This window comes from Chelonoidis abingdonii, chromosome 3, assembly GCF_003597395.2.
Source record: "Chelonoidis abingdonii isolate Lonesome George chromosome 3, CheloAbing_2.0, whole genome shotgun sequence".
Lineage (NCBI taxonomy): Eukaryota > Metazoa > Chordata > Testudines > Testudinidae > Chelonoidis > Chelonoidis abingdonii.
This window is the reverse complement of record NC_133771.1, coordinates 46,989,979-47,012,608: the sequence shown is the minus strand read 5'-3', so window position 1 is coordinate 47,012,608 and position 22,630 is coordinate 46,989,979. Positions and strand designations below refer to the sequence as shown.

Sequence of the window (22,630 nt, the reverse complement as noted above, 5' to 3'; positions counted from 1 at the left end):
GGATCTGTAAAAGCAGCAGAGAATCCTGTGGCACCTTATAGACTAACAGACGTTTTGGAGCATGAGCTTTCGTGGGTGATTACCCACTTCGTCGGTTGCATCCGACAAAGTGGGTAATCACCCACGAAAGCTCATGCTCCAAAACGTCTGTTAGTCTATAAGGTGCCACAGGATTCTCTGCTGCTTTTAAGGATTGGGGTGACCTAGCAGATCACTGGTCCAGATGACACCAGACGGGAACGTGAAAAGCCTTCTTAGAGAGGCATCTAGGTTTCTCAGTTGGCGAACCATAGAGCTGCAGAAGGTGACAAGCATAAGAGACGCACATCAATGTGTTGAGACTCCTGAGCTGGCTGCTGAGAACTACATACTCTTCCAGGTTTGAAGAAGAACTCTGTGACTTGAAAGCTTCTGTCTCACCAACAGAAGTTGGTCCGGTAAAAGATATTACCTCACCCACCTTGTCTACCTTAAACTTTGGCATTCTTAGGGTTAAATGGCAACCAAACACTGCCCTCTTCAGTCAGGTCCTCTGCTTTTACACAAATTGATGTAATTTTTTTCTCTCACTTTCTGGCCTTTAAATATTCTTGTGATGTATCCTGGTTTTAGGCTTTTAAAGTAAGAATAAGCAACATCCCCACAGTTAAGAAATTTCTGGAGCCTGGCAGCCAGAGGAAACCTGTCGCTGGTGATAAATACATTGAGACTGTGAAGAGAGTTCTCCAAATGAACTTTTAATGTGTAAGCAAATTAGCGTGGCTGGTTGCTAGCATTGAGCTCATCACTGCTATTTTAAATACTCACATTTAAACTGCTTAGAATGTACATGTGCTGGTAAACTACAGATAAATGTACCTGACACTTGAATGGAATAGCTAACTGAACGATATGTGACGCTAAAGAGGTGGATAACAAATAGAAAACACAATATACAAGTATTAATTACTAAGCTACTTGTTTGCATTTAGTAAGATGTATTTTTATTAAATTTCTCTTGCTGTTCTGAGTTAATGAAATGAATACACACATTGTCTAGCTAGAAAATTTTGATTTTCTGGGGGAAAGTGAAACCTCCAGCATGATCACTTTTCACTAATATAAGCGTTTTCTGCCAACTCCAAGGGTTTGTGCTAAAATCCAGATAAGATTTCAGCGGGATGAAGGGTTCTGTTTTGCTTGCACTTAGCTTTTTGATAGTGAACTTACCCCTGGAAAACAAGTAATTTTTTTTAAATAGCCAGGAGGATGTTACTAGATCTCTCTAGTGAGTCAAGTTTGTGAGACACAAACCTCAGAGCTCTAAAATGTCCACATCCTGTATTTGTATCAAACTTTTATCTCCTGCTGCGCATCCCTTTCCCCCCTCCAATAATAACCATATTAGGCTGTTATATCAGGTGAGTGTAGCCATCTTGTATCTAACTTGTTCCATAAATATTCACTCAACAATAATATGGAAGACCTTTTCTAACCTAATAAAATAATTTCATTCATATGTGGGTAGTATTGTTTTTTTTTATTTTTTTTATTTGTTGATCTAATAATTGAAACATGTTTTAAGTTAAGTGGACATCAGAGCTTAGACATTCCTCTCATTTTAATAACCTGATACAACTTTTTTCTCTCCCAGTTTCAAAATACAAACTATACACATCTCCTAAAACTTATCCATTGCACATGGGTTAATAAAATTCCTAATCTAATGCTCCCGCTATTGTTGACAGACAAGGCATACAGGGGGACAGGAGAGAAAATTGGCATGTATCTCTTACCCCAATCCGTGTTTGGCTCTTAGTACAGTTTCATGGAAAATGAATCTTCAGAAGGATTTCATGTGTGTTTATCAACTCTTGAGCCAGGTGAAGTACAGTTACGCAGTGTAAAATGCTATCACATTCTATATTTTGTCCAGTGAGCTCATTTTACAGGTAAAAAGATTTTTCCCCATTCTCCTATTGGCACTGTTCAGCTTCTGCATTAGTTGCAGGGTAGGAAGGGAGATGCTGCTCAGTAAGAATAATCAATTTATGGGGCAATTGTGGTGTAATGGGAAGCGTACACATTATAATACAGTATGCTTGCCAGCACCCTAGTGGATTCCCTACTCTTCTGGGAGCTCCCCAGCCTGAAACTGACCAGACATTTCAGCATTAGGGCTGTATTTCCTTCATTCAAGAGAAGTTTTGGGCTGATCTGTCTGCCTTGGCTCATGTCTGTTGACACCTGCCTAATGTTAATTGCAGCTCCAGTTTAATTCTTGGATTAATCTGAGAAATTTGAGCTAGAAGGGATCTGGAGATTATCTAGTCCAGCCTCTTACCCTGAGAGAGGACCAAGTATATCTAGACCAGGGGTCTGCAACTTTTCAGAAGTGGTGTGCTGAGTCTTCATTTATTCACTCTAATTTAAGGTTTCGTGTGCCGGTAATACATTTTAATGTTTTTTAGAAGGTCTCTCGCTATAAGTCTATATATTATATAACTAAACTAGTGTTGTATTGTAAAATAAACAAGGTTTTCAAAATGTTTAAGAAACTTCATTTAAAATGAAATTAAAATGTTGATCTTATGCTGCCGGCCCACTCAGCCCACTGCTGGTCTGAGGTTCTGTTCACCTAGGCCAGCAGCGGGCTGAGTGGGGCCCGTGGCTGGGACCCTGGCTGGCAAGAGTTTGCAGCCAGACCGGCAGCGGGCTGTACAGGGCTAGTGGCCGGGACCCCAGACCGGCTGTGGGCTGAGCGGCTCAGCCCACTGCCGGTCTGGGGTCCCAGCCCTGCCCACATACCTTCTCCCCGGTTCTGGCCCATTCTCTTCCTCTCTCTGCACTGAGCTGAGGGTGGGAGTGCACTGAGCACAGGGCTGAGGGTTAAGGATCTGGCCAGGAGCTAGAATGAGGGAGGGGGCTCAGGGTTGGGGCAGGGGGTTTGGCTGTGGGGCACTTACCTGGGCAGCTCCCATTTGGTGTGAGGGGTGCAGGTGGGAATGTGGGTGTGGGTGTGCAGGAGCTCCCGTTTGGTGCTTAGGGTGGGGGTGGGGATATGGGGGGTGCAAGAGGCAAGATATGGGTGGGGCATGTTGAGGGGGGCAGGTAGTAGGACGCAGGGGGCTGGGTATGTGTGGGCCAGAGCAGGGGTGAAGTCGTGGGTGGCGGGGTCCACCGGAGTCAAGCAGAGGGCTGGGTGGTGTATGAGGCGGGTACAGGCTCAGGAGGGCTGGGGGGTATTGTGGGGGTGTGGGGTTCAGGAGCAGAGGACTGGTTGTGTGTGAGGGGGGGCAAAGCTCAGGGAATAGGACTGGGTGTGTGTGAGGGGGGTCAGGGCAGGGGGCTGGGATGTGTGCCCCTATCACCGCAGTCACACCCCTTGTCCCAAGGCCCTGCCTGCCACTTCTTCTCTGCATTGACCCCAAGGACCCCATCCCCATTCATCCCCCTAATCCTGACTGTCCCCTCCAGAGAACCCCCGCCCGGATCCCACCCCATCCAACCCCCCCAGAATCCTGGTCGCCCATGACTGCCCCGGCGCTTATCCACCACCACCCCGCCCCACATCCCTTACCATGAGGCTCCTAGCAGCACGTTCTGCTCTTTGCAGAGCCAGACACGCTGCCCCATGGAAGCAGGCTTCCCTGCCCCTCAGAGTGCTGCATGCACAGTGGCAGGGCTCCAGGGGAGGGGGGAGCGTGTCTGCCCCCCATGGAGCCAAACACTGCCCTGAGGGAGTGCACAGCCCCTGCCCCAGAGTGCTGCGTGCGCGGTGGCAGGGCTCAAGGGGTGGGGGGGAGGGTGCGGTAGACACCAGCGGCTTGCTGCGCTCGGCCGTGCGCTCTGGCCCGGGAGCGTGGACCCCTCAGCTTGCCATGCTGGGAGAGTGGGGCCATTTGGCAGGGTGTGCCTGGGCACACCCCATGCGCACAGCTATGCTTCTGCCCCCGTGGGGGGAGGCAGAGAAGAGTGGTTTTTAATGGCATGCTGCTCCGGCTGAGCATCCCAGTGTCTCCAGCCTTCTCTCTATTGGATCACCATGTTTTCCAACACCTTGTTCAGTGACTGAATTTCAGGTAAGACACTCTTATAACTCTGGAATTAAGCTCACGCCTTAATATCTAGAAGCACTGAGATATTTAGATGGTCTCTTGGGATGTACAGATGCCTGCAACCCTTTGTCCTGCTAACTAGCCGCTTCAGCTTCATCACAAGCACTCAGTAGTAAGTACTACTTAGCATAAGTAAGGGAGTAACAGAATTGGGCCTCAAGCAACAAGTTTGGGTGCAGCACTGGTTTGAAATGCTTGTGCTCTGGTTCAGGGGTGAGTTGCTCCCCCGGTCTCTCTGTGGGCATCTTTTCCATGTGACAGGTCTTTACTTGCACTCCTCCCAGAGCTGGACCCTGCAGTTCATCCCACTTAAGGCTGGATCAGCAGGCTACAGCACACCCTGTTCCTGCCATCCTGTCACTGTGTGAGCAGTGCCTTCCATCCCTTTGCAGCCCCTCAGGAGAGCACACCTCAGGTGACAGGTTTCATTTCCTTCTTTCTTCACCTACACTCAGACTGGTCCCAGGGCATCAGCCCCCCCTGTTTAGAACTGTTAAAAGGACAGGCCTGGCTGTATTTGGCATTCTGAAGAAATTTCCCTCTGGAAGCCTGTCTGCAGTTAAAGTGACTCAAAACCAGTATGTTTAAAACAAATGAATTTTTGACCAGAGTTACACAGCAAGCAGAGAGAAGGGTATAAACAATAGTCACTGTGCATCTGGCCTCACTCCTACCCTTTCCTTGCAAGTTTTGGTCATTTCCACTTCGCTCAAGTGCCTCCACCTTTGGACTGGGAAAGATAGACTTTCCCCTTGCGGTGTTTTCTCTCACAGCTCCCTACTTCCACTCCTGCTGCTCACACCTCTTCCACTATAAACTGGGGTTGTTAATGGTTTAGTGCCCCTTGGATCCTTGGCTCCAACCTGAGAAAAATTTACCTGCTAGCCTGGAGCCGGATGGGGGCATTTCCCAGTTAATAGCTCCCCCATTGTTGCCTAAAGGACCCTACAGATTCTCTCTAGTGGTACCTTTTCTTTGTCATTGTTTTGTTTCCTGTTTATTTCCCCCTAGCAGGTTCATGTGAATTCCAGGCACTGAAGCCAGACAACATCAAACACGTAAACTGTGGTACAGATAATATTATTTAAAAATAATAGATAACCACCTCATTCTCGACAGCATGTGTTTAGCAGGCATTTGGACAATGTTGCTTCCTGTACTTAGGGCCAAATCCTGCTCTTGTGAAAATCAATGGGAACTTTTCCATTGACTTTACTGGGAACAGGATTTGGCCCTCAGTACACATGGTGGCCAAGGGCTTGCTGGCTTCTAGTGGTGCAAGGGTGGATGAAATTTCCCCTGGTCAAAAAGGCTAGAACAAGGCTATGCACCACTTAAATCCGAGTTTTGCCCTTTGTCTGAGCACTTAAGAGGAACATGGGCCTCATACCAGCCCTCTATGGTATCTGAGGAGCTACACCTTAATTCACATTAGATAAGAAAAACTTATTTCTTTCTCTGCTGTAGAGATTTGTGGAAAACAATAGTAAACTAATAGATAACAGTGACCAGGGGGACATTGCATATTTGGCTATTTGTAAAACTTTGCAGGCTCTCTCATACTAGGCTGTGATGGAACCTAAATAACTACAGAGCAGATGGCAAAGTCTTGTTTTAGAATGAAAAATGACTAAGCAGGAGGAATCAAAAAAGAGGAATAGTGAGCAGCTGCTTCCAAGGTGCAGAGGAGATAACTGGGGTCTGTCTCAGACACTGCCAGTGAGTCAACTGCTAGTTAAAATAGTTAATAACTACAAAGAAGAAATGGGAACGGAATTACTGAAGATTTCTGCTGACTGCAGTGTCAAATCTATACAGCAGGGGGTGCTGCCCTCTGCCATGAATTAAAAAGTTTCTATCTCTCCCCATTCCGTTAATGCCATAACCTGCCACAGTTATCATGTCTCTGTTTTCTCTATTTCTTTCTTTCACCCATTTCTTCCATTGACTTTTCCTTTAACTTATTTCCCACCCATGCAGTTTCCACTTTCCGCTCTGTGTACTTTTATTCACTTTTTGAGGTTCTCTTTCCTTATTTCCACCACAACCGCTCTGGGTACAGGACCAGCAGAAGTGCCCTAAAAGTGGGGTGAGGGTGGGGGCCTGTAGTGCCCAAACTGTAGCCCTATGCTTCACTGCCTCTCAAGCCCCTGGTCCTGCACCACCCCTTCTCCCCAAGGCCCCTCCCCTCTCCCCTGCCCTTGCACTGCCCCTGCATGCCTCTTCCCCCAAGGCCCCACTCCAGTGCTGCCTCTTCCCCTCCCAAGACCCTGCCCCACTCCACTCACACCTCTCCACTCTCTCCCCCCATCACTCACCCTTACGGCTTGGTAAAAAGCAGGGGGGAGGGGGGGCATGGTCCCCTGGCCCTCCCAGTTCTGGTGCCCCAGTCTGGCTATCTATGCTGGGAGAGGACATCCATCGGTGGCTCTCTAAAGCCACATCTAGACCACAAACCACTGCCATCATAGCTATGTCAGTCAGGGGTGTGAAAAAGTGTGAGTCCTGATCGATACAGCCATGGAGGCAGGAGTCCTTAGTATAGACAAAGTTATCCTGGCAAAACTGTGCTTTTACCAGTATAACTTGTCTCACTTGTGGGGGTAGCTTTACTGTACTGGTATAAAGCACAGTTTTGCCAGTATTGCTGTGTGCACATTAGGACTCAGAGCCAGTGTAGTATCCCAGTATACGTATAACAGCAAAGCACTTCTACTGTAGACATAGGGCTAGTATATGTAAACTGCTTCTGCGGGCAGTTGTGTTAGTACCTGACACAAGAGCAGAGATTAAGTGACTTCCCCAAGGTCATGCAGAGAGTCTGTGGCAAAAATGGGAATTGGAGCTTGGTTTACCATGTCCCAGTTCGGTTCTCGATCTGCTAAAAGCTAGATCACCTATCTACCCATCCGGTTTGATGTCCAGATTCGACCATTTCATCTTAAATGCAAGGAACAAAGCCAAAAAAATTGTATTGCATGGAAACTGGGGGTAGGACCCCAGGCAAATTGATTTTCTTCTCATCTCTGGCTCATCTTAAAAGTTGTAAAATAGGCATTATTAATTAAAAACATGGAGCCCAATTGTGGCAGAAATTGCATATCCATTTTTCATGTCCCACTAACATGAATGCATACACAAATCAGATAACTGCATGTGTGAATGACAGGCTCTAGCAATCTGATTTTAAAAATCAGACCCATGTTGTCCCTCATTTTAGGTGTCTGTCTTGTACATTGCAGCCAGAGGACAAGCCAGAATTACTGCTGAAAAGTCAGGTAAGGGGCAGAACATATTGGTTTAATTTGTTAAATAGTATCACCATCAACCTGAAATATAGTCAATTCAAATCTAATATTTTCTCTGCTTTTCTGAATGTTTTTCTTCTGTTGCTGTGTGAAAAACCCACTGGAACAACAGAAGATAACTGAATAGTTATGTAACCATGAAGCAGACTATGTAACCAGGAAGCTGAGCACTCTGTGTATAGTCAAATAAACAAACTGAAAAGCATAGAGAAAGATATTTTTCTCTCTCGCTCATAGTAATTTTATAACAGTAGTAGGTACAACCACCTTTTAAAATGGCAGTGTAACTTTTAATTTTGTGGGGGTCTCTTCAGGAAGTGAGGAACTTTTCTTTCCTATGAGGTATGCATGCGACTCCCCATGAGGGGAGGAGTTTGGAGGAGCTCCATACTCTTAGAATCTGAAGAAACAAATTCTGTTCTCGTTAAGGAGAAGAAGAACTTGGCCTGGGTCAAAACGTGAAGGTTAGTACTGACTCCCACATAAAAAGAAATTAGTTTAACTTAAAGAATTTGACCTCCTGGTTTCAATAAAGCTACTTTCAAACACTTTAGCATAACTGTTGGTAATGGTAATCTAAAATCTTTACTATATTTAGCTGCCTGCATCAAAGGCAGTTCAAGTGGTGTTTGGTTGCTATACAGGAGGATAAAAGAAGGGAAAAGGGATCTTTTAAATAGGAAATTAATCCAGAAAGTTAACTCAGACTTGAATAAGGCATGTTGTAAAGTGAGGGCAAACAGTGAGAGCAAAAAGCCAAAGGAGAGAGGAGGAAGAAAGCAAGAGAAAGAGTAAAGTTCAGACTTGCAATGAAAGCCTGGAACTTAGAGCTGATTTCCTTTGAATCTGAGCATGAAAGCTGGGTGATATAGCATGCCCTGCCCTGCTCTGAACTATGGTGGCTGATCAAAGAATAGTGAAAACTTATCTCCTTCCTGAGGGGTGGATGAAAGTAAAACCGTCTGCTGCTTTATACTGAATGTAGGCAATGTTGCTTTTGAAAGACTTAACTTTGTTCCCTGATTCTTGTATAGTGAAGTGTCTGCTCTAGCAAATCCAGCGAGGACGCAGCCCTAGAACTCATTATAGAAAACAGACTGCTTTAGGGGAAATGTGGAGATTAGACAAAAGCATTTAAAACATTTTCTATCATTTTGTACATAGCCGTGTGTAATCCACACACCTCCTGGGTGTTGTGTTCTGACACGTGCATCATTCTCATCTTGGTTGACAATAAAACATACATACAACTTTCCACCCAAAATGTGGACTGTACATTTTGCTTTCTGTATCACTGGTGTAAATGCAGTTGATTAAAGTTGATGGAGTTATTCTGGATCTACAAAGGTGTAACCGAGAGCAGAATTTGGATGTCTGGGTTTGATTTTACTCTGGTCACATTCCGTGCCATACTGTTCCTTATTAGTTGGCCATGTTAAATAATACCTTAAGCTTTCTAGTCCATTTGTTCTGTTTACGTATACAGTACAATGCACAATCCTTCATGAGGGTTGCACTTCACATACTTGATGTAGATACAAGATTACAACAGGGGATCTGAAAAGAAGAGTCTTTATTCCATAATTTTGGTTTAAAAGCACTTTGGCTTTCACAGTTAATGGAAGAGCTTTAGTTACTATAAGTTTTTGCACACTGTATGTTGTCGCAATGTGTATTGACATGATACAAAGGGTAAAAAGTATTAATTGTGATAACATATCAGGGAGTATTGGGTGTTGCAAGCTGTACAGACAGTAAACACTGCCAGCATGCACTAAACGTTATTTACATGCAAATAACTACAAATTTGTACAATATCTTTCTTATGGATAAAATGCCATGAGCTGCTGCAATTAGTTATTTGCTTTAATAAAAAGGAGGTGATTATTTCTGCATTATGTTTACTGTGAATATAGTCTTAGTGCCAAGACAGAAAACTTACATGATTTGATTCTTAGAACTGTTTAATGGGTAATTGTCAATCTGAATGATTTCTAAGTCAAGTTTTGGATTGAGTGCCCTTTAAACAGTATGTACATCCTCAGGGAGGAAAAATATATGAGGCTTTTTTGTTTCCTCGCTGGTGTTTATGAGGGTCTATCCCACAGGAGTGAGTGGATGGGCCTGAGAGGAACACCACCAAACATGCTCAGGCCCCACTTTCTCCCTCCCTGTTTGTGTCCTAGAGTGCACTATGCTTTTAAGAGCAGAGGTTTCCAAACAGAAACTCACCAGAAAGCCCACCTGGCCTGGAGGAACCATTCCAGAAGGCATAAAAACTGAGAATTCTTCAGTCAACCTAGTTATCACCTCTTGAGGGGTGGATTTACTACAGTAATTGTCACTTTAGCATAGCTGTAGTACTGCAGCTGTAGCGCTTGTAGTATAAACATACCTTGAGTAAAGTGTACAGTGACAGCAGCAGAGGCCTGAAACCTCATTGTGCTGTAAACATTCCATTGTAGCAAAACCTCATTTTTGTTGAGAAACATTTTCCTTTGCTTGATATTTGTCAGGGAAGCAGAAGCAAGGAAGCATGTCTGGGAAACCCAAACTTACCTACTTCAATGGAAGAGGATGCATGGAATCAATACGATGGCTGTTGGCAGCAGCTGGGGTGGAGGTTAGTCCATAATTTATGAAGGGGTGTTCTTGTATGGACTCATTCAGGATTAGCCATGATATATTTTGTTATGCTGGTGTATTACTCTGCCTTTTGGCTCCTTGTGACTGGGTTGCTTCCTAAAAGAGGCTGCCTGAAATATAACAATGTAATTGATCTATTTAATCTTTCCTTTTGCAGTTTGAAGAAGAATTTTTGGAAACAAGGGAACAGTATCAAAAGTTAATAAAAGGTAAGACTGTAGACCGGGGATTTTCTACACCCAAAGTGGCACGAGTTTAGGTAAAATTGGGTTTTATATCAGTTTACTTAAACCAGTGTAAACCCCTGTGTGGACACATTTAATTCAGTTTACATCATGTATCAGTTCATAAATCAGTAACCTTGACCGCCCAATCCTGGCTCGTGCCAAGTAACACCTTCAAAGTGCTAATCATCCTTCACTTCCACTGGAGCCAGTCGATTTTGAGGGAGCTCAGCACTTCCCAAGCTCATGCCCCTGATTATTTTTATTAAATATCTATATTATGGGGGCATCCAAAGTCCTTAATTCAGGTAGGGAGCCCATTGTGCTGGGTGTTGCCATCCCTGCCTTCAGAGGCTTAGAGTCTAAATACACAAACAAATGAAGAGTAGGGGATTGGAGAGACAACATACATGCAGATGAATCTGAGGAAGAGTTGGCCCAGCTTTGTTAGGTATATAGAATCATAGAAATGTAGGGCTGGAAGGGACCTCAAGAGGTCATTTAGCCCAGGTGCTGTGCTGAGACAGGACCACGTAAACCTAGACTTGTCCTTGACAGGTGCTTGTCTAACCTGTTCTTAAAAACGTCCAGTGACAAAGATTCCACAGCCTCCCTTGGAAGCCTATTTCAGAGCATAAAGACCTTTATAATTAGAACTTTTTCCTAACATTTAACCTAAATTTCCCTTGTTGCAGATTAAAGCCCATTACTTCTTGTCGTACCTTCACTGAACGTGCAGAACAATTGATCACAGTCCTATTTATAACACATTGGAAGGTTGTTATCAGCTCCCCGCTCAGTCTTCTTTTCACAAGACTTAACATACCATTTTTTTTTAAACTTTCCTTATAAATCAAGTTTTCTAAACCTTTGATCATTTTTTGTTGCTCTCCTCTGGACTCTTCAATTTGTCCACATCCTAAACTGTGATGCAAAGAACGTGTACTGCAGCTCTTTTATTGAGGATTAGGGGCAGGGAGAAAGGAAGGGAGTAGGAAAAGGAAAGACAGAGAAGAGGAGGAGTCCATTTGTAACCTGCCTAGTTATGATCAGCAGGCTGGGCTTCACAGACACCATGGTAGAGGGGAGTCTTAATGAAGGATTTGAAGGAAGATAAGGTAGTTGCTATTCGGATTTTTTCAGGGAATTTTCCCCATGCATAAGGGTCAGTGCCCGAGAAAACACAAAGCTGCATAAGTGGGAGTTAATGGTTCGATTGCTGGTGGAGTCTAGATGGGAGTTGACATCACAGTAAGCTGCTGCATTAGTTAAATAAGGTGAGACTAAGTTATGAAAGGCCTTAAAGACAAGAAGCTTATCTTATCTGAAAAGGGGGACCCAATGGAGGGATTCAGAGGGGGTTGGTGTGGTCAGAGCAATAAGCCAAGCAGATGATTGGAGCAGAAGGCCTTTGAATAGACTTAAGGGAAGCAAGGTTGCCATAGTCAACATGTGAGATGAGAGCTTGGACAAGAGTTTTGGTTGTATAGTCAGAGAGGGAAGACTGAGTTTGGAGATGTTGTGTAAGAAGGAGTGGCAAGAATTAGAAATGGCCTGAGTATGGGGATCCAGTGAGAGGGCCACATTATAATTCATATTGTGGCCCAAGTGACTGAGAGAATGGTAACAATGTTCATGGTGAGATGGGGAGGGCTTGTGGAGGAAGATCAAGAGCTCAGCTGAGTTTAACATTTTGCTAACGCTTAACTATTGTTAAACAGTGAGTTAAGGATGATGACTAAAAATCCAGAAAGACAGGCTACACTACTAGATTGGTTGAAGGGAGATAGCTCATCATGAGACAGAGATTTGTAGGTCATCAGAATCAAGAAGTGGAGCCTGGTGGTGTAGAGCTTTCCTTACAGGTTATGGACTGAGGGCTTGGCTACACTTAAGAGTTACAGCGCTGTTAGTGGCTTTACAGCGCTGTAACTCACTACCCGTCCACACTGGCAAGGCACATAAAGCGCTGTATCTCTGTGGCTACAGTGCTGCTTGTACTCCACCTCCCCAAGAGGAATAAAGAGTGTAGTGCTGCTCCTGCAGCACTGGGGCGCCAGTGTAAACAGGGAATAACCTTAGTACGCAGTGACTGACCTCCGGAAGCTTCCCATAATCCTTTTAAAAGAAAGTTCTGCTCTTTGTTTTGTTGTGAACTCCGGGCTCCAGGAGCTGCTTATCAAAAAAACAAACACAGCTCCTGTTTGCTGTGAATGAGCAGAGGCAGGCAGGGGGATTCCTTTGGAATGCCCACAGCTACTGTTTGCTTGAAGAGAGAAGCAGCGCGGCGGGTGGGAGGGAGCGGGGGGTCCATTTCAGGGAGCGGTTGCTTATCTGGTCTGTGAGGAAAAAGCCAGCTGCTGTTTGCTTTTAGTGAGTGAGAGAGGGGTGGGGGAGAGGGTCGGAACTTGCAAGGCAGCTGCTGACACAGTGTCGGCTCCAGAAATCCACACTCTCTCTCCCCCATGCTCCCTGTCACACTCCCCCACCTTTTGAAAAGCACGTTGCAGCCACTTGAACGCTGGGATAGCTGCCCATAATCGTTGCTCCCAATGCCGCTGCAGATGCTGCAAATGTGGTCATGACAGTGCACTGGCAGCTGTCTGTATGGACAGACTGCAGCGCTTTCCCTACTCAGCTGTATGAAGACAGGTTTAACTCCCAGCGCTGTACAGCTGCAAGTGTGCCCTGACTGGTAAAAGCTGCTCTTTTCTCCCCCCTTAAGATTTTTTCCTCACCTTCCTGCAACCTTGGATGTGTGTTTGGCTTTTATCTTGTACATTGTAGGAAGTAAGAACAGGATTGAATTTGTCCCCTCTTGTTTAGTGTTCTGATCTCACCTATCACTCATGTATTTGTTATACTGAGGACTAACACAGAGGTATTCTTTGGTATTAAAAGAGGGCTGATACAGTAGGTATTATTTAAGACTTGGAATATAAATGAATGCTCATAAAGCAATGTCTCAGTAACTTCCCACGATGCAAGAATGATTCTTGTCTTAATGCACTGAGCTCAACTGCTATACTCCCTGAAAGCAGGCATATATTTACCTTGTGGTAACAGTTTACATTTAAGCATATTCTATTTTCTTGGTATAGCTGTTCAGTGTTGAGTGATATGGCAGTCAACTGCAGGCTATTGTTTCAGTGGCTTGGGTATGTAGGGATTTGTCCAGGTAGGAAGGTATGTTTAAATAAGTTTGTCAGTTACAGATTAGGCACCTGAGGGTACTCCTATATAGCAAATATACTCTGTAGAGCAAGTCTCAGAGCCTGCACTGCCAGGCTCAACATAGCAGTGTAGATACTTGTTCTCAGGCTCGAGCCCAAGCTCTGAAACGTAGTGATGGGGGAGAGTCTTGGGGCATGGGCTCCAGCCCAAACCCGAACATCTACACTGGTATTTTTTAGCCCTGCAACATGAGCCCTGTGAACTCAAATCAGTTGCCTGGGCTCTAAGACTTGCTGTCCTAGGTTTTCTTTTACTGTGTAGATGTACCCTGTGTCATTTATTTTTTAAATTAACTTTATTGAACCTTAAAGTGGTTTGGGTTTGGTATGTTCACAGCAAACACACAGAGAAGTCTGATAAAAAATATACTCTTCCTGCTAAGTTGCAATGTAACTTTATTTCTTAGAATTCAGAATAACAACACATAAGAACCGCAAAGCAGGCTACTCCCTAAAACAAAGAAGCACAACTCACCCCACCTTACTCTAGGGCTAAGCTAACTGTCTGCAAAACCGACTCTAATCTCAGGCTTCCCTACAGATCCCTGTAGCCTGCAGGTCAGAGCAGGAAAACTTTACTCTTAAAGTGATAGTGTTACAATTTTAACAGTTTTTAATGCAGCACATTTGGTTCATATTTTGGGCAAACATTTAGACTAATTCTTAACCAAACCTGTTTGCCTACATGTAGCTTCTAGTTATTTAAAGGACAGTGATTGCTTTCCCTAGTAAAAGCTAGGAGGGCCAACAATTGTCTGTCTATTACAAATCTCACTTGAGCTAATAGCTTGTTATTCAGGATAAATTAGGCCATGTCAACACCAGCGATCTTACAGCAGCACAGCTATACTGATGCAGCTGTAAGATTGCTTGTGTAGCCACTCTGTGCCAATGGGAGAGAGCTCTCCCATTGACATAATAAAACCACCTCTACGAGTGGCAGTAGCTATGTCAGCAGGAGAGGCTCTCCTCCAGACATAATGCACTGCACACTACCACTTACGCTAGCAAAACTTAAGTTGCAGAGGGTGTGTGTGGTTTTTTTACACCCCTGAGCGACATAAATTTTGCCGAAATATGTGGTAGTGCAGACATGGCCGTACTACTTTTGCTATTAAGGCCTGGTCGACCGTTAGATTGACCCAGCTTCATTGCTCAGGAGTGTGCAAAATCTACGCCCTTGATCAGAGCAGTTAAACTGACCTAATTCCTGGGTTGGACAGCATTAGGTCAATGGAAAACTTGTGCTGTTGATTTAGCTACTTCTTAGGGAGGTGGATTACCTACAGAACCCCTTCCATAGGCGTAGGTAGCGCTACAACAGTGCAGCTGCAGCAGCATTTCAAGTGTAGACAAGTCCTTGGAAACTAATTGCTCTTTCAGTTTACTAATGCTCAGTGCACTACCCTGCCAGGGAATTCTTTGCAAGGAGTGGCTAGAAAATCCAGCCATTAATAAGCTTTTATTGTAGTACATGTTTCTGATGGTAACCACAACCCGCCCCCCGGCCCTTGCATACTTGTTAATGGTTTTTGTTTTTTATCAGTGAAAAGGCTTCTGTTAGAAAAGGACATTTTTGCTAATGTGTATTTATCCCTTAATCTGGTCACATTTGCTCTCAGAAAGTCATGAGGACACACAATCTTTATATAAATGTTTACCAAAAAATGATGATGTGGACAACCAGTTCTACACAATTTTATTGCACTATGAAATTAAACACTTTGCAACAACGGAAGGACTTTTTTTATTTTAGGCTACTGACGTAGTTTGATGGTTTTGTGCAAAACAGAGCAGACAAACTCCTGTCAAAATAATCTTTTCTACCTAGAAGAAGAATGAAGTTAATGGATTAAGATCAGGCAACTAAAGCAAACAAAAGGGATTTAGAGCAAATGATGTCTGTTAGTAGGTACAGTAGCACACATGCCTATTTGGGGCTTAATCCTGTATCTTTTAATTCAATGGGAACTTTGCCATTGACTTCAGAGGGGGCAGAACTAAGCCCTTGGAGCACAGTCTACATATATAGTTTAATTAAAATTTAAATTGGAAGCCCTTTGGGAGGGAACATCTGACTATAGGTTTGTAAAGCAATGTGTCAATTGATTATGCTAGGTCTTAGCTACAGAGCAAATATTTAGACTAGTGTATGTTTATTCTTTCTCACATCATTATTTTAGTGCAGGAAGTTTTAATATAATGGCAGAAGTTGAAGATCTCCTAATATACAGTCCAGGGCCACCCAGAGGATTCAGGGGGCCTGGGGGTCTTTGCTGCCGAATTGCCGCCGAAGACCCGGCTCTTCGGCTGCGGATTCCGGGGCGGAAGGACCCCCTGCCATTAGTCGTTGGGGCACTTCGGTGGCAGGTCCCAGAGCGGAAGGACCTCCAGCCACCGAATTGCTGCCGAAGACCTGGAGCAGAAGAAGCTCCAGGGGCCCGGGCCCCACAAGAGTTTTCTAGAGCCCCCGGAGCAAGTGAAGGACCTCGCTCCAGGGACCCTGAAAAACTCTTGTGGGGGCCCCTTTGGGCCTGGGGCAAATTGCCCCACTTGCCCTCCCCCCACCCCCGGGTGGCCCTGATATAATCGGAAGTGTACTAACGATTTAGATATTTTTCTCAGCTGCACTATAACGATAACACAGTTGGGAGGGGACGGGGATTGAGGCCACTACAGATGCTACAGTGGCACAGCTACAGTGCTGTAATTATGCTGCTGTAGCGCCGTAGTATAGGTGCCTCCTACGCTGATGGAAGGGATTTTTTCTGTCACCGTAGGAACTTCATCTCAGTCGCTAGGATGATGGAAACATCAGGAGATCGGCTAAATCAGAACATCCCATGCTGTCTACATTTGGGGCTACCCTGACCCCATGTGCCCAGGGGTTAGATTAGCATAGGGGCTCAGGGGTGTGATGTTTTCACACCTCTGAGTGCTATAGCCATGCTGACCTAACTTTTAAGTATAGATCCGGCCTAAGTAACATTATACTTCTTGTATTTTCCTTTCCAAAGATGGAGCCCTGCTGTTTGACCAAGTACCATTGGTGGAAATTGATGGGATGAAGATGGTGCAGACCAGAGCCATTCTCCGCTACATAGCTGCCAAGTACAACCTCTATGGGAAGGATCTGAAAGAGAGAGCATTGTACTGTAACACCCCCTTTTTCTTAATAAACTACAATGAATAGCTATATTATTACCAGTTAACACTTATGTAATACTGTAAGTTGAGTATGAAAGGGAGAGAAAAAGCTGTTATGCACTAAGGGGAAAATTCTTTGGCCCTTGAGTTTTAACCATTGTTTCTGAAATTATGCTGAAGAGGATCAGGCCCGTAGTGTTATAGTTTTTTGTTTTTGTTTTGTATTGTGTTTTGCTGAGTAAATTGGGATTGCAAAACCAATAGTAAAGAATTCCAAGTATTTGCAGTTTTGCTGTGGATGAAACTTCTTTAATACAGGCAGAGCAGTCATAACTTGTTCTGTGATACGTCTCCCTCAGGTGCGGCGGGGAGCCAGGGCGCCTCCTTCTAGGCAGCGGGACGGGTTCCACGCCGGTCCTGTACCTGAGGGTCAAGCAAATAAGGTCTATGGGCCCTGGCCCTTAGGCAGGGCGGGGCTACAAACAGTTCAGGCTCGGGCCCGTTGAGGCAGGGCAGAGCGGTAACAAAGTCTAGAAGCCCTGGCCCTTAGGCAGGGCGGGCACCGAACAATTCAGGCTCTGACCCTTTGGGGCAGGGCAGAGCAGTAACAAAGTCTAGGAGCCCTGGCCCTTGGGCAGGGCGGGGCAACAAACAAACCGTAGCACAGCTCAGGGGTTCTGGGTGAAGGGGGAATTCTGCCACCCGCTTACGGGTGGCAGGGGGAACGCAGGCCCACCCACTCCTCTGCGTTCCAGCCCGGGGCCCCCTTCGGTAGTGGCGAAGTCGCCGCTAGGCGCGTCAGTGGGGGATCCGGACCGAAACACACTGACAGGATGATCAGTAGGGGCTCCCACCGAAACACACTGACAGGGTGATCTAGTAGGGATCCTGGCGATACACATGGCCATAGGCTCGGGGCCTTCTGCAGCTGACTGTAGTCAGCCGCCCCCGGGCTACTTCCAAAACTTCCCTTCCCTTGGTACCTGTCCTCCGTCGGCATGTCTGGCGGGGGTCCCAGGGACCATAGGTTCCTCGGAGGACCGGGGGATGGCAGGCTCTGGCGGCTCCTCCGGCCAGCGGGCGCAGGGTAGTTCAGGCTGAGGGTCCTCAGGATACCCGGCACGGGGCAGGTCCAGCCAGCGCTCCTCTGGATACTTGGCCCGAGGTAGGTCCGGCCAGCGCTCCTCGGGATAGTGAGCACAAGGAAAGCTGGGCCGAGCGGGAGCTCAGGCCTCCACGTCTGTACTCTTCAGCATCCTGGGCTCAACTGACCTCTGGGCCCTGGCTTTTATACTTCCTGTCCCGCCCCTTGACTTCCGGGAACAGGTGGTACTGGCTCCGCCCACGGAGGTGCCTGCTCTGGCTCTTCCCCCTCAGGTGCGGCGGGGAGCCAGGGTGCCTCCTTACACTGCCATTACCTGACGACAACTGGTTCTGTGGATGAAAAGGACTTGAGCTTCCAGGGCTGTTAACCCAGAATCTTTGATTAGCAATAGGTTTACTTTAACAGCAAAAATAAATGAATAAGTAGAACCACTCACCAGAAGAACATTGCTTGCTCCCCAAAGAGACTAAATCCAAACATGAAGAGACCTATAAAACACTAAACAATAAAAACAGTACAAGCTGTTGAACATATGCTTGCATGTCTGCATTGTCATTAAAAAGGTAGCAAGGCATGAATGCAACAGTGAAATTTTAACAGCGCTATTATATAACGCAAAAGCTGATTATACAAATATTAACGGATCATAAAAAATTGCTTTTACTAATTTGCAAGGAAAACTTGAAATAATTTGAACATGCTTTCTTCTCTCCCCTCCCTCCAGAATTGACATGTATGTGGAAGGAACAGCTGATCTCATGGGAATGATCATTCCCTTTCCTTTCACTCCACTTAAGGAGAGGAATCTTGCCTTAATCATTGAGAGGGCCACAACCAGATACTTCCCAGTCTATGAAAAAGTAAGTGATAGTGAGGCAACAACTTATAGTCATTTCATTACATATCATTGAATGAAGACATACATGCTTCTGATTGCAATGAACAATATTCTGTTGCCAAACTGAACAAAAGGAATCGAATGATCACACCCCCCATTTTAGATGTCTGAAAAGGGAGTAGATCTGTCATTATAAGTGGTCAGTGTTCAGAAATGTAATTACCGGTACTTTATGGTCACTATTACCTAGTGGTTCAGCTATATTCACCTCTTTAACCAGATTCTGTGTGCCATTTAGGACTAAATCAGTAATTGCCTTTCCCCTTGTGGGTCGCAGGAGTAGCTGCTCCAAGAAGCAGTCATTAATGGTGTCTAGAAATTTTATCTCTGCATCCCGTCTTGAGGTGACATGTATTCAGTCAATATGGGGATAGTTGAAATCTCCCCTTATTGTTGAATTTTCTGTTTTTGTAGCCTCTCTTGTAGTAGTATATTCCTACTGCTATAGTCCTATTATTCAAACATGGCATTTTTACCTATAGAGATTCTATGGTACAGTGTGAGTCATTTAAGATTTTTACTTTTATACTTTCTTTCACATACGGTGCCACTCCCCCATCAGCATGACGTATTCTGTCATTCCCTGGTATTACCAAATGCCATTGATTATCATCATTCCACGAAGTTTCTGTGATGCTGTCATAAACAGATAGTTAAGGGTTAATGTCTCTTTTGCCTGTAAAGGGTTAAGAAGCTCAGTAAACCTGGCTGATACCTGACCAGAGGACCAATCGGGGGACAAGATACTTTCAAATCTCAGTGGAGGGAAGTCTTTGTTTGTGCTGTTTGTTTTGTTCGTTGTTCGCTCTTGGGGTAAGAGGGGGCCAGACGTGCAACCAGGTCTTTCTCCAATCTTTCTGAAACACTCTCTCAATGTTCAAATATAAGTACTAGCTAGAAAAGGCGGATTAGTCTTATGTTTGTTTTCTTCACTTGCAAATGTGTATTTGCTGGAAGAATATGTTTATCTCTGTTTTTGCTTAACTTGTATCTTAGGCTTAGGGGGAGGGTCCCTTTAGTCTATATAAGCTGAAGATCCTGCTAAACATTTTCCGTTCCCTAAGTTTTACAGAGATCAATTGTTTACTTTTTCTTCTTATTAAAGCGTCTTTTTTTTAAGAATCTGATTGATTTTTTTTTCCTTGTTTAAGAACCCAAGGAGGATTGGGTCTGAACTACAGAGAGTGGTGGAGGGAAACGAGGGGGAAGAAGTTGTTAATTTCCTCTCTTGTGGTTTAAGATCAAGGAGTTTGGATTTCATAGTAGTTTCTCAGGGTAACCCAGGGAGGGGAAAGTCTGGGAGGGGGAAAGGAGGGGGAATGGATTATTTATCCTTGTTTTAAGACCCAAGGGGTTTGGGACTTCGGTGTCCCAGGGAAGGTTTTGGGGGACAGGGAGTGTACCAGACACTGGAATTTCTGGTTGGTGGCAGTGCTATCAGATCTAAGTTAGTAATTAAGCTTAGAAGGGTACATGCAGGTCCCCACATTTGTACTCTAAAGTTCACCCATCTTAATATTTAGATTTCAGCATTTGCACATGAGCATTTATAACATTTGTCAATATTTAGTTGCCTGTCTTCATGCAATGTAGTTGAATGGGACTCCTTTTTCATTTGACTGTTTCTCTTCAGTTCCTACCTGCACTTTATCAGTTTCTGTCCTCTCCTCTTTACTAGGCTATAGAATAACTCCTTTAATAAATCCTTCCTTAAGGTATGTCTCTGTCTGAACTATTGTTCCTCAACACCTGTCGGCTTTCCCTCAGCCCTTAGTTTAAAAGCTCCTCAATAACTTTTTTAATGTTATATGCCAGCAAGCTGTTTTCATTTTGGTTTAGGTGGAGCCCATCCTTCCTGTATAGGCTCCTCCTTTCCCAAAAGGTCCCCCAGGTCCTAATAAACCCAAATCCCTCATCTGAACACCATTGTCTCATCCATGATTGAGGCACTGCAGTTCTGCCTGTTTAACTGACCCTGTGTGTAGAACTGGAGCATTTCAGATAATGCTACCATGGACGTCCTAGACTTTAATCTTTTATATAGCAGCCTAAGTTTGGCCTTCAGGACCTCTCTTCTACCTTTCTCTATGTCAATGGTGCCTACATGTACCACAACCACCATCTCCTCCCCAGCACTGCACATAAATCTGTCTAGATGTCTTGAGATGTCTGCAACCTTTGCAATTCACCATGCAGTTCTCCTGGTCACCATAACCCCAAATATCTGTATTTATGATAGTCAAGTCTCACATTACTAATATCTGTTTCTTCCTAATAACTGGGGTCCCCTCCCCCAGAGGGGTATCCTCAGTGTGAGAGAACACCATGACATCATCTGGAAGAAAGATCTCAACTATGGGATCATTTTCCCTCGCTGCAGCTTGATGTTCTCCTTCCTCAAAACTTTCGTCATCCTCAAAAGCACAGAGGCTGTTGGACTAGGGGTGGGACCATTCTACTGTGACCTGGAAAGACTCGTCTATGTACCTCTTGTACTTAGGTACAAGAATTCAGACTTTTTCTATTGCAGCTATTAATACTAGTGTTGTATTCAGTGAGAGGGATTTGCCAAAGCACTTGAGCGATTGCGGAGCACAGGTGCTAATGAATCACGTAAGGGCTTTTGAAAATCCCATCCAGATGCTTCATACAAAATTGTTACACAGACCATGACCTTGCTATACTTCGAAAGTATCACACTGAGCTCAGTTGCCAGTATTTATCCAGTGTATATGTCTCTTTCATACCCATAACATTTGTGTTCCCTGGTATTCTGTAGGTTCTGAAACAACACGGGCAAGAGTTTCTTGTTGGCAACCGATTCAGCTGGGCAGATGTACAGCTGCTTGAAGCCATTTTAATAGTAGAGGAGAAAGAGCCCACTGTGCTTTCCAAGTTCCCTGTGTTACAGGTAATTCTGTTACTAAAGCTCAACCAGCAACTATAGAATTGTGCAGAACAAAGACTTCAAGTTGCTCATTTAACATGAGTTCCTGGGCTGATTCTGATCTCATTAAAACTGTGTAAATTAACAGTAAGCTCTTTGGAGCATGAGCAGTAATTTTCTGTATGTTTGTACAGCACCAAGCACAATGGGGTGTTTGATGTGGTTGGCCTCTAAGTGCTACCATTATATAAATGTTAAGTAATAATAACAATAGAAGTCTGTGGAATTAAGGTGATTCGAGCTCTGCTAATGAGCTCTGTTTCTTCAAAACCAATGTGTGTAGTTTTTATTTATGAAGTAGTTGAGTGTTGTTTCCTTACTCTTAGGGCTTCTGTTGTTTCTCATTTCAGGCTTTTAAAGCAAGAATAAGCAACATACCCACAATTAAGAAATTCCTACAGCCTGGCAGCCAGAGGAAGCCCCCACCTGATGACCAATATGTGGCGACAGTGATTGAAGTTTTCAAAAAAGATTAAATGCCAGGTTCCATTCAGAGAGGTCATCAAAATCTAAAAAGAACAGGCCAGTTTAGATGATCAGCGCCACCATCATTAAAAGCAATGACATTCCAGTGACAGAAAATAGTATCTAATTACTCTTGCTGTTTGAGTGGTTTGTTTTAAAGAGTGTCAAGTCCTTGATAAAATACGAAAACAAAAGATTATTTGGGATAGTGTCTGCTCTTCCTCTGCATTTGGAAGGAAGCTGTCACACTGTTGCCACTATCAGAATATAAATAATAATAATAATGATAATTAATAATATTATCTCTAGATGCAAATAGGTGTTAAAACCTCAACTCTGGAGCAGGAGTCATGACTCCTTAAAGACATTGACTTGTAACTTTCTAGTATGGTATATACTACACACACTGTTCTGAACCTATTAACCAATAATGGGCCAGAAACGTCTTTGCTTTAGAGTGGTTGCAAGGTACAGTCTCAGAGTATGACACCTCTGGCATTGTGTGGCACTGCAGTCACCCTGCCTCAGTTTCTTCTGATCCTCAAAGATTCTTATGGCCT

General features: G+C 44.5%; 1 protein-coding gene across 6 annotated transcripts; it reads left to right on the top strand.

Moving 5' to 3' along the window:
• Nucleotides 1-7,335: 7,335 nt before the first annotated feature.
• On the top strand, nucleotides 7,336-22,205 carry LOC116815566 (glutathione S-transferase-like). Of its 6 annotated transcripts, none has more exons than XM_075063713.1 (7): nucleotides 7,336-7,375; nucleotides 9,922-10,028; nucleotides 10,209-10,260; nucleotides 16,526-16,658; nucleotides 18,485-18,620; nucleotides 21,438-21,569; nucleotides 21,956-22,205. In XM_075063713.1, exons 2-7 carry the CDS (start codon nucleotides 9,942-9,944, stop codon nucleotides 22,079-22,081), a joined length of 666 nt encoding a protein of 221 aa, XP_074919814.1. In that variant the 5' UTR covers nucleotides 7,336-7,375; nucleotides 9,922-9,941; the 3' UTR covers nucleotides 22,082-22,205. The 6 variants fall into 6 exon arrangements, with proteins under 6 accessions (XP_074919814.1, XP_032619926.1, XP_032619924.1 ...); XM_032764033.2 differs by lacking the exon at nucleotides 7,336-7,375 and adding an exon at nucleotides 7,767-7,869; XM_032764035.2 differs by lacking the exons at nucleotides 7,336-7,375; nucleotides 9,922-10,028 and adding an exon at nucleotides 7,766-7,869.
• Nucleotides 22,206-22,630: the final 425 nt, after the last annotated feature.

Excerpts from the sequence above, each read along its gene's own strand:
- LOC116815566 (XM_075063713.1), top strand. The coding sequence starts at position 9,942 with ATGTCTGGGAAACCCAAACTTACCTACTTCAATGGAAGAGGATGCATG. Across the intron at positions 10,029-10,208 it reads TGGCAGCAGCTGGGGTGGAG|TTTGAAGAAGAATTTTTGGA; the intron begins GTTAGTCCATAA and ends TTCCTTTTGCAG. Across the intron at positions 10,261-16,525 it reads GTATCAAAAGTTAATAAAAG|ATGGAGCCCTGCTGTTTGAC; the intron begins GTAAGACTGTAG and ends TCCTTTCCAAAG.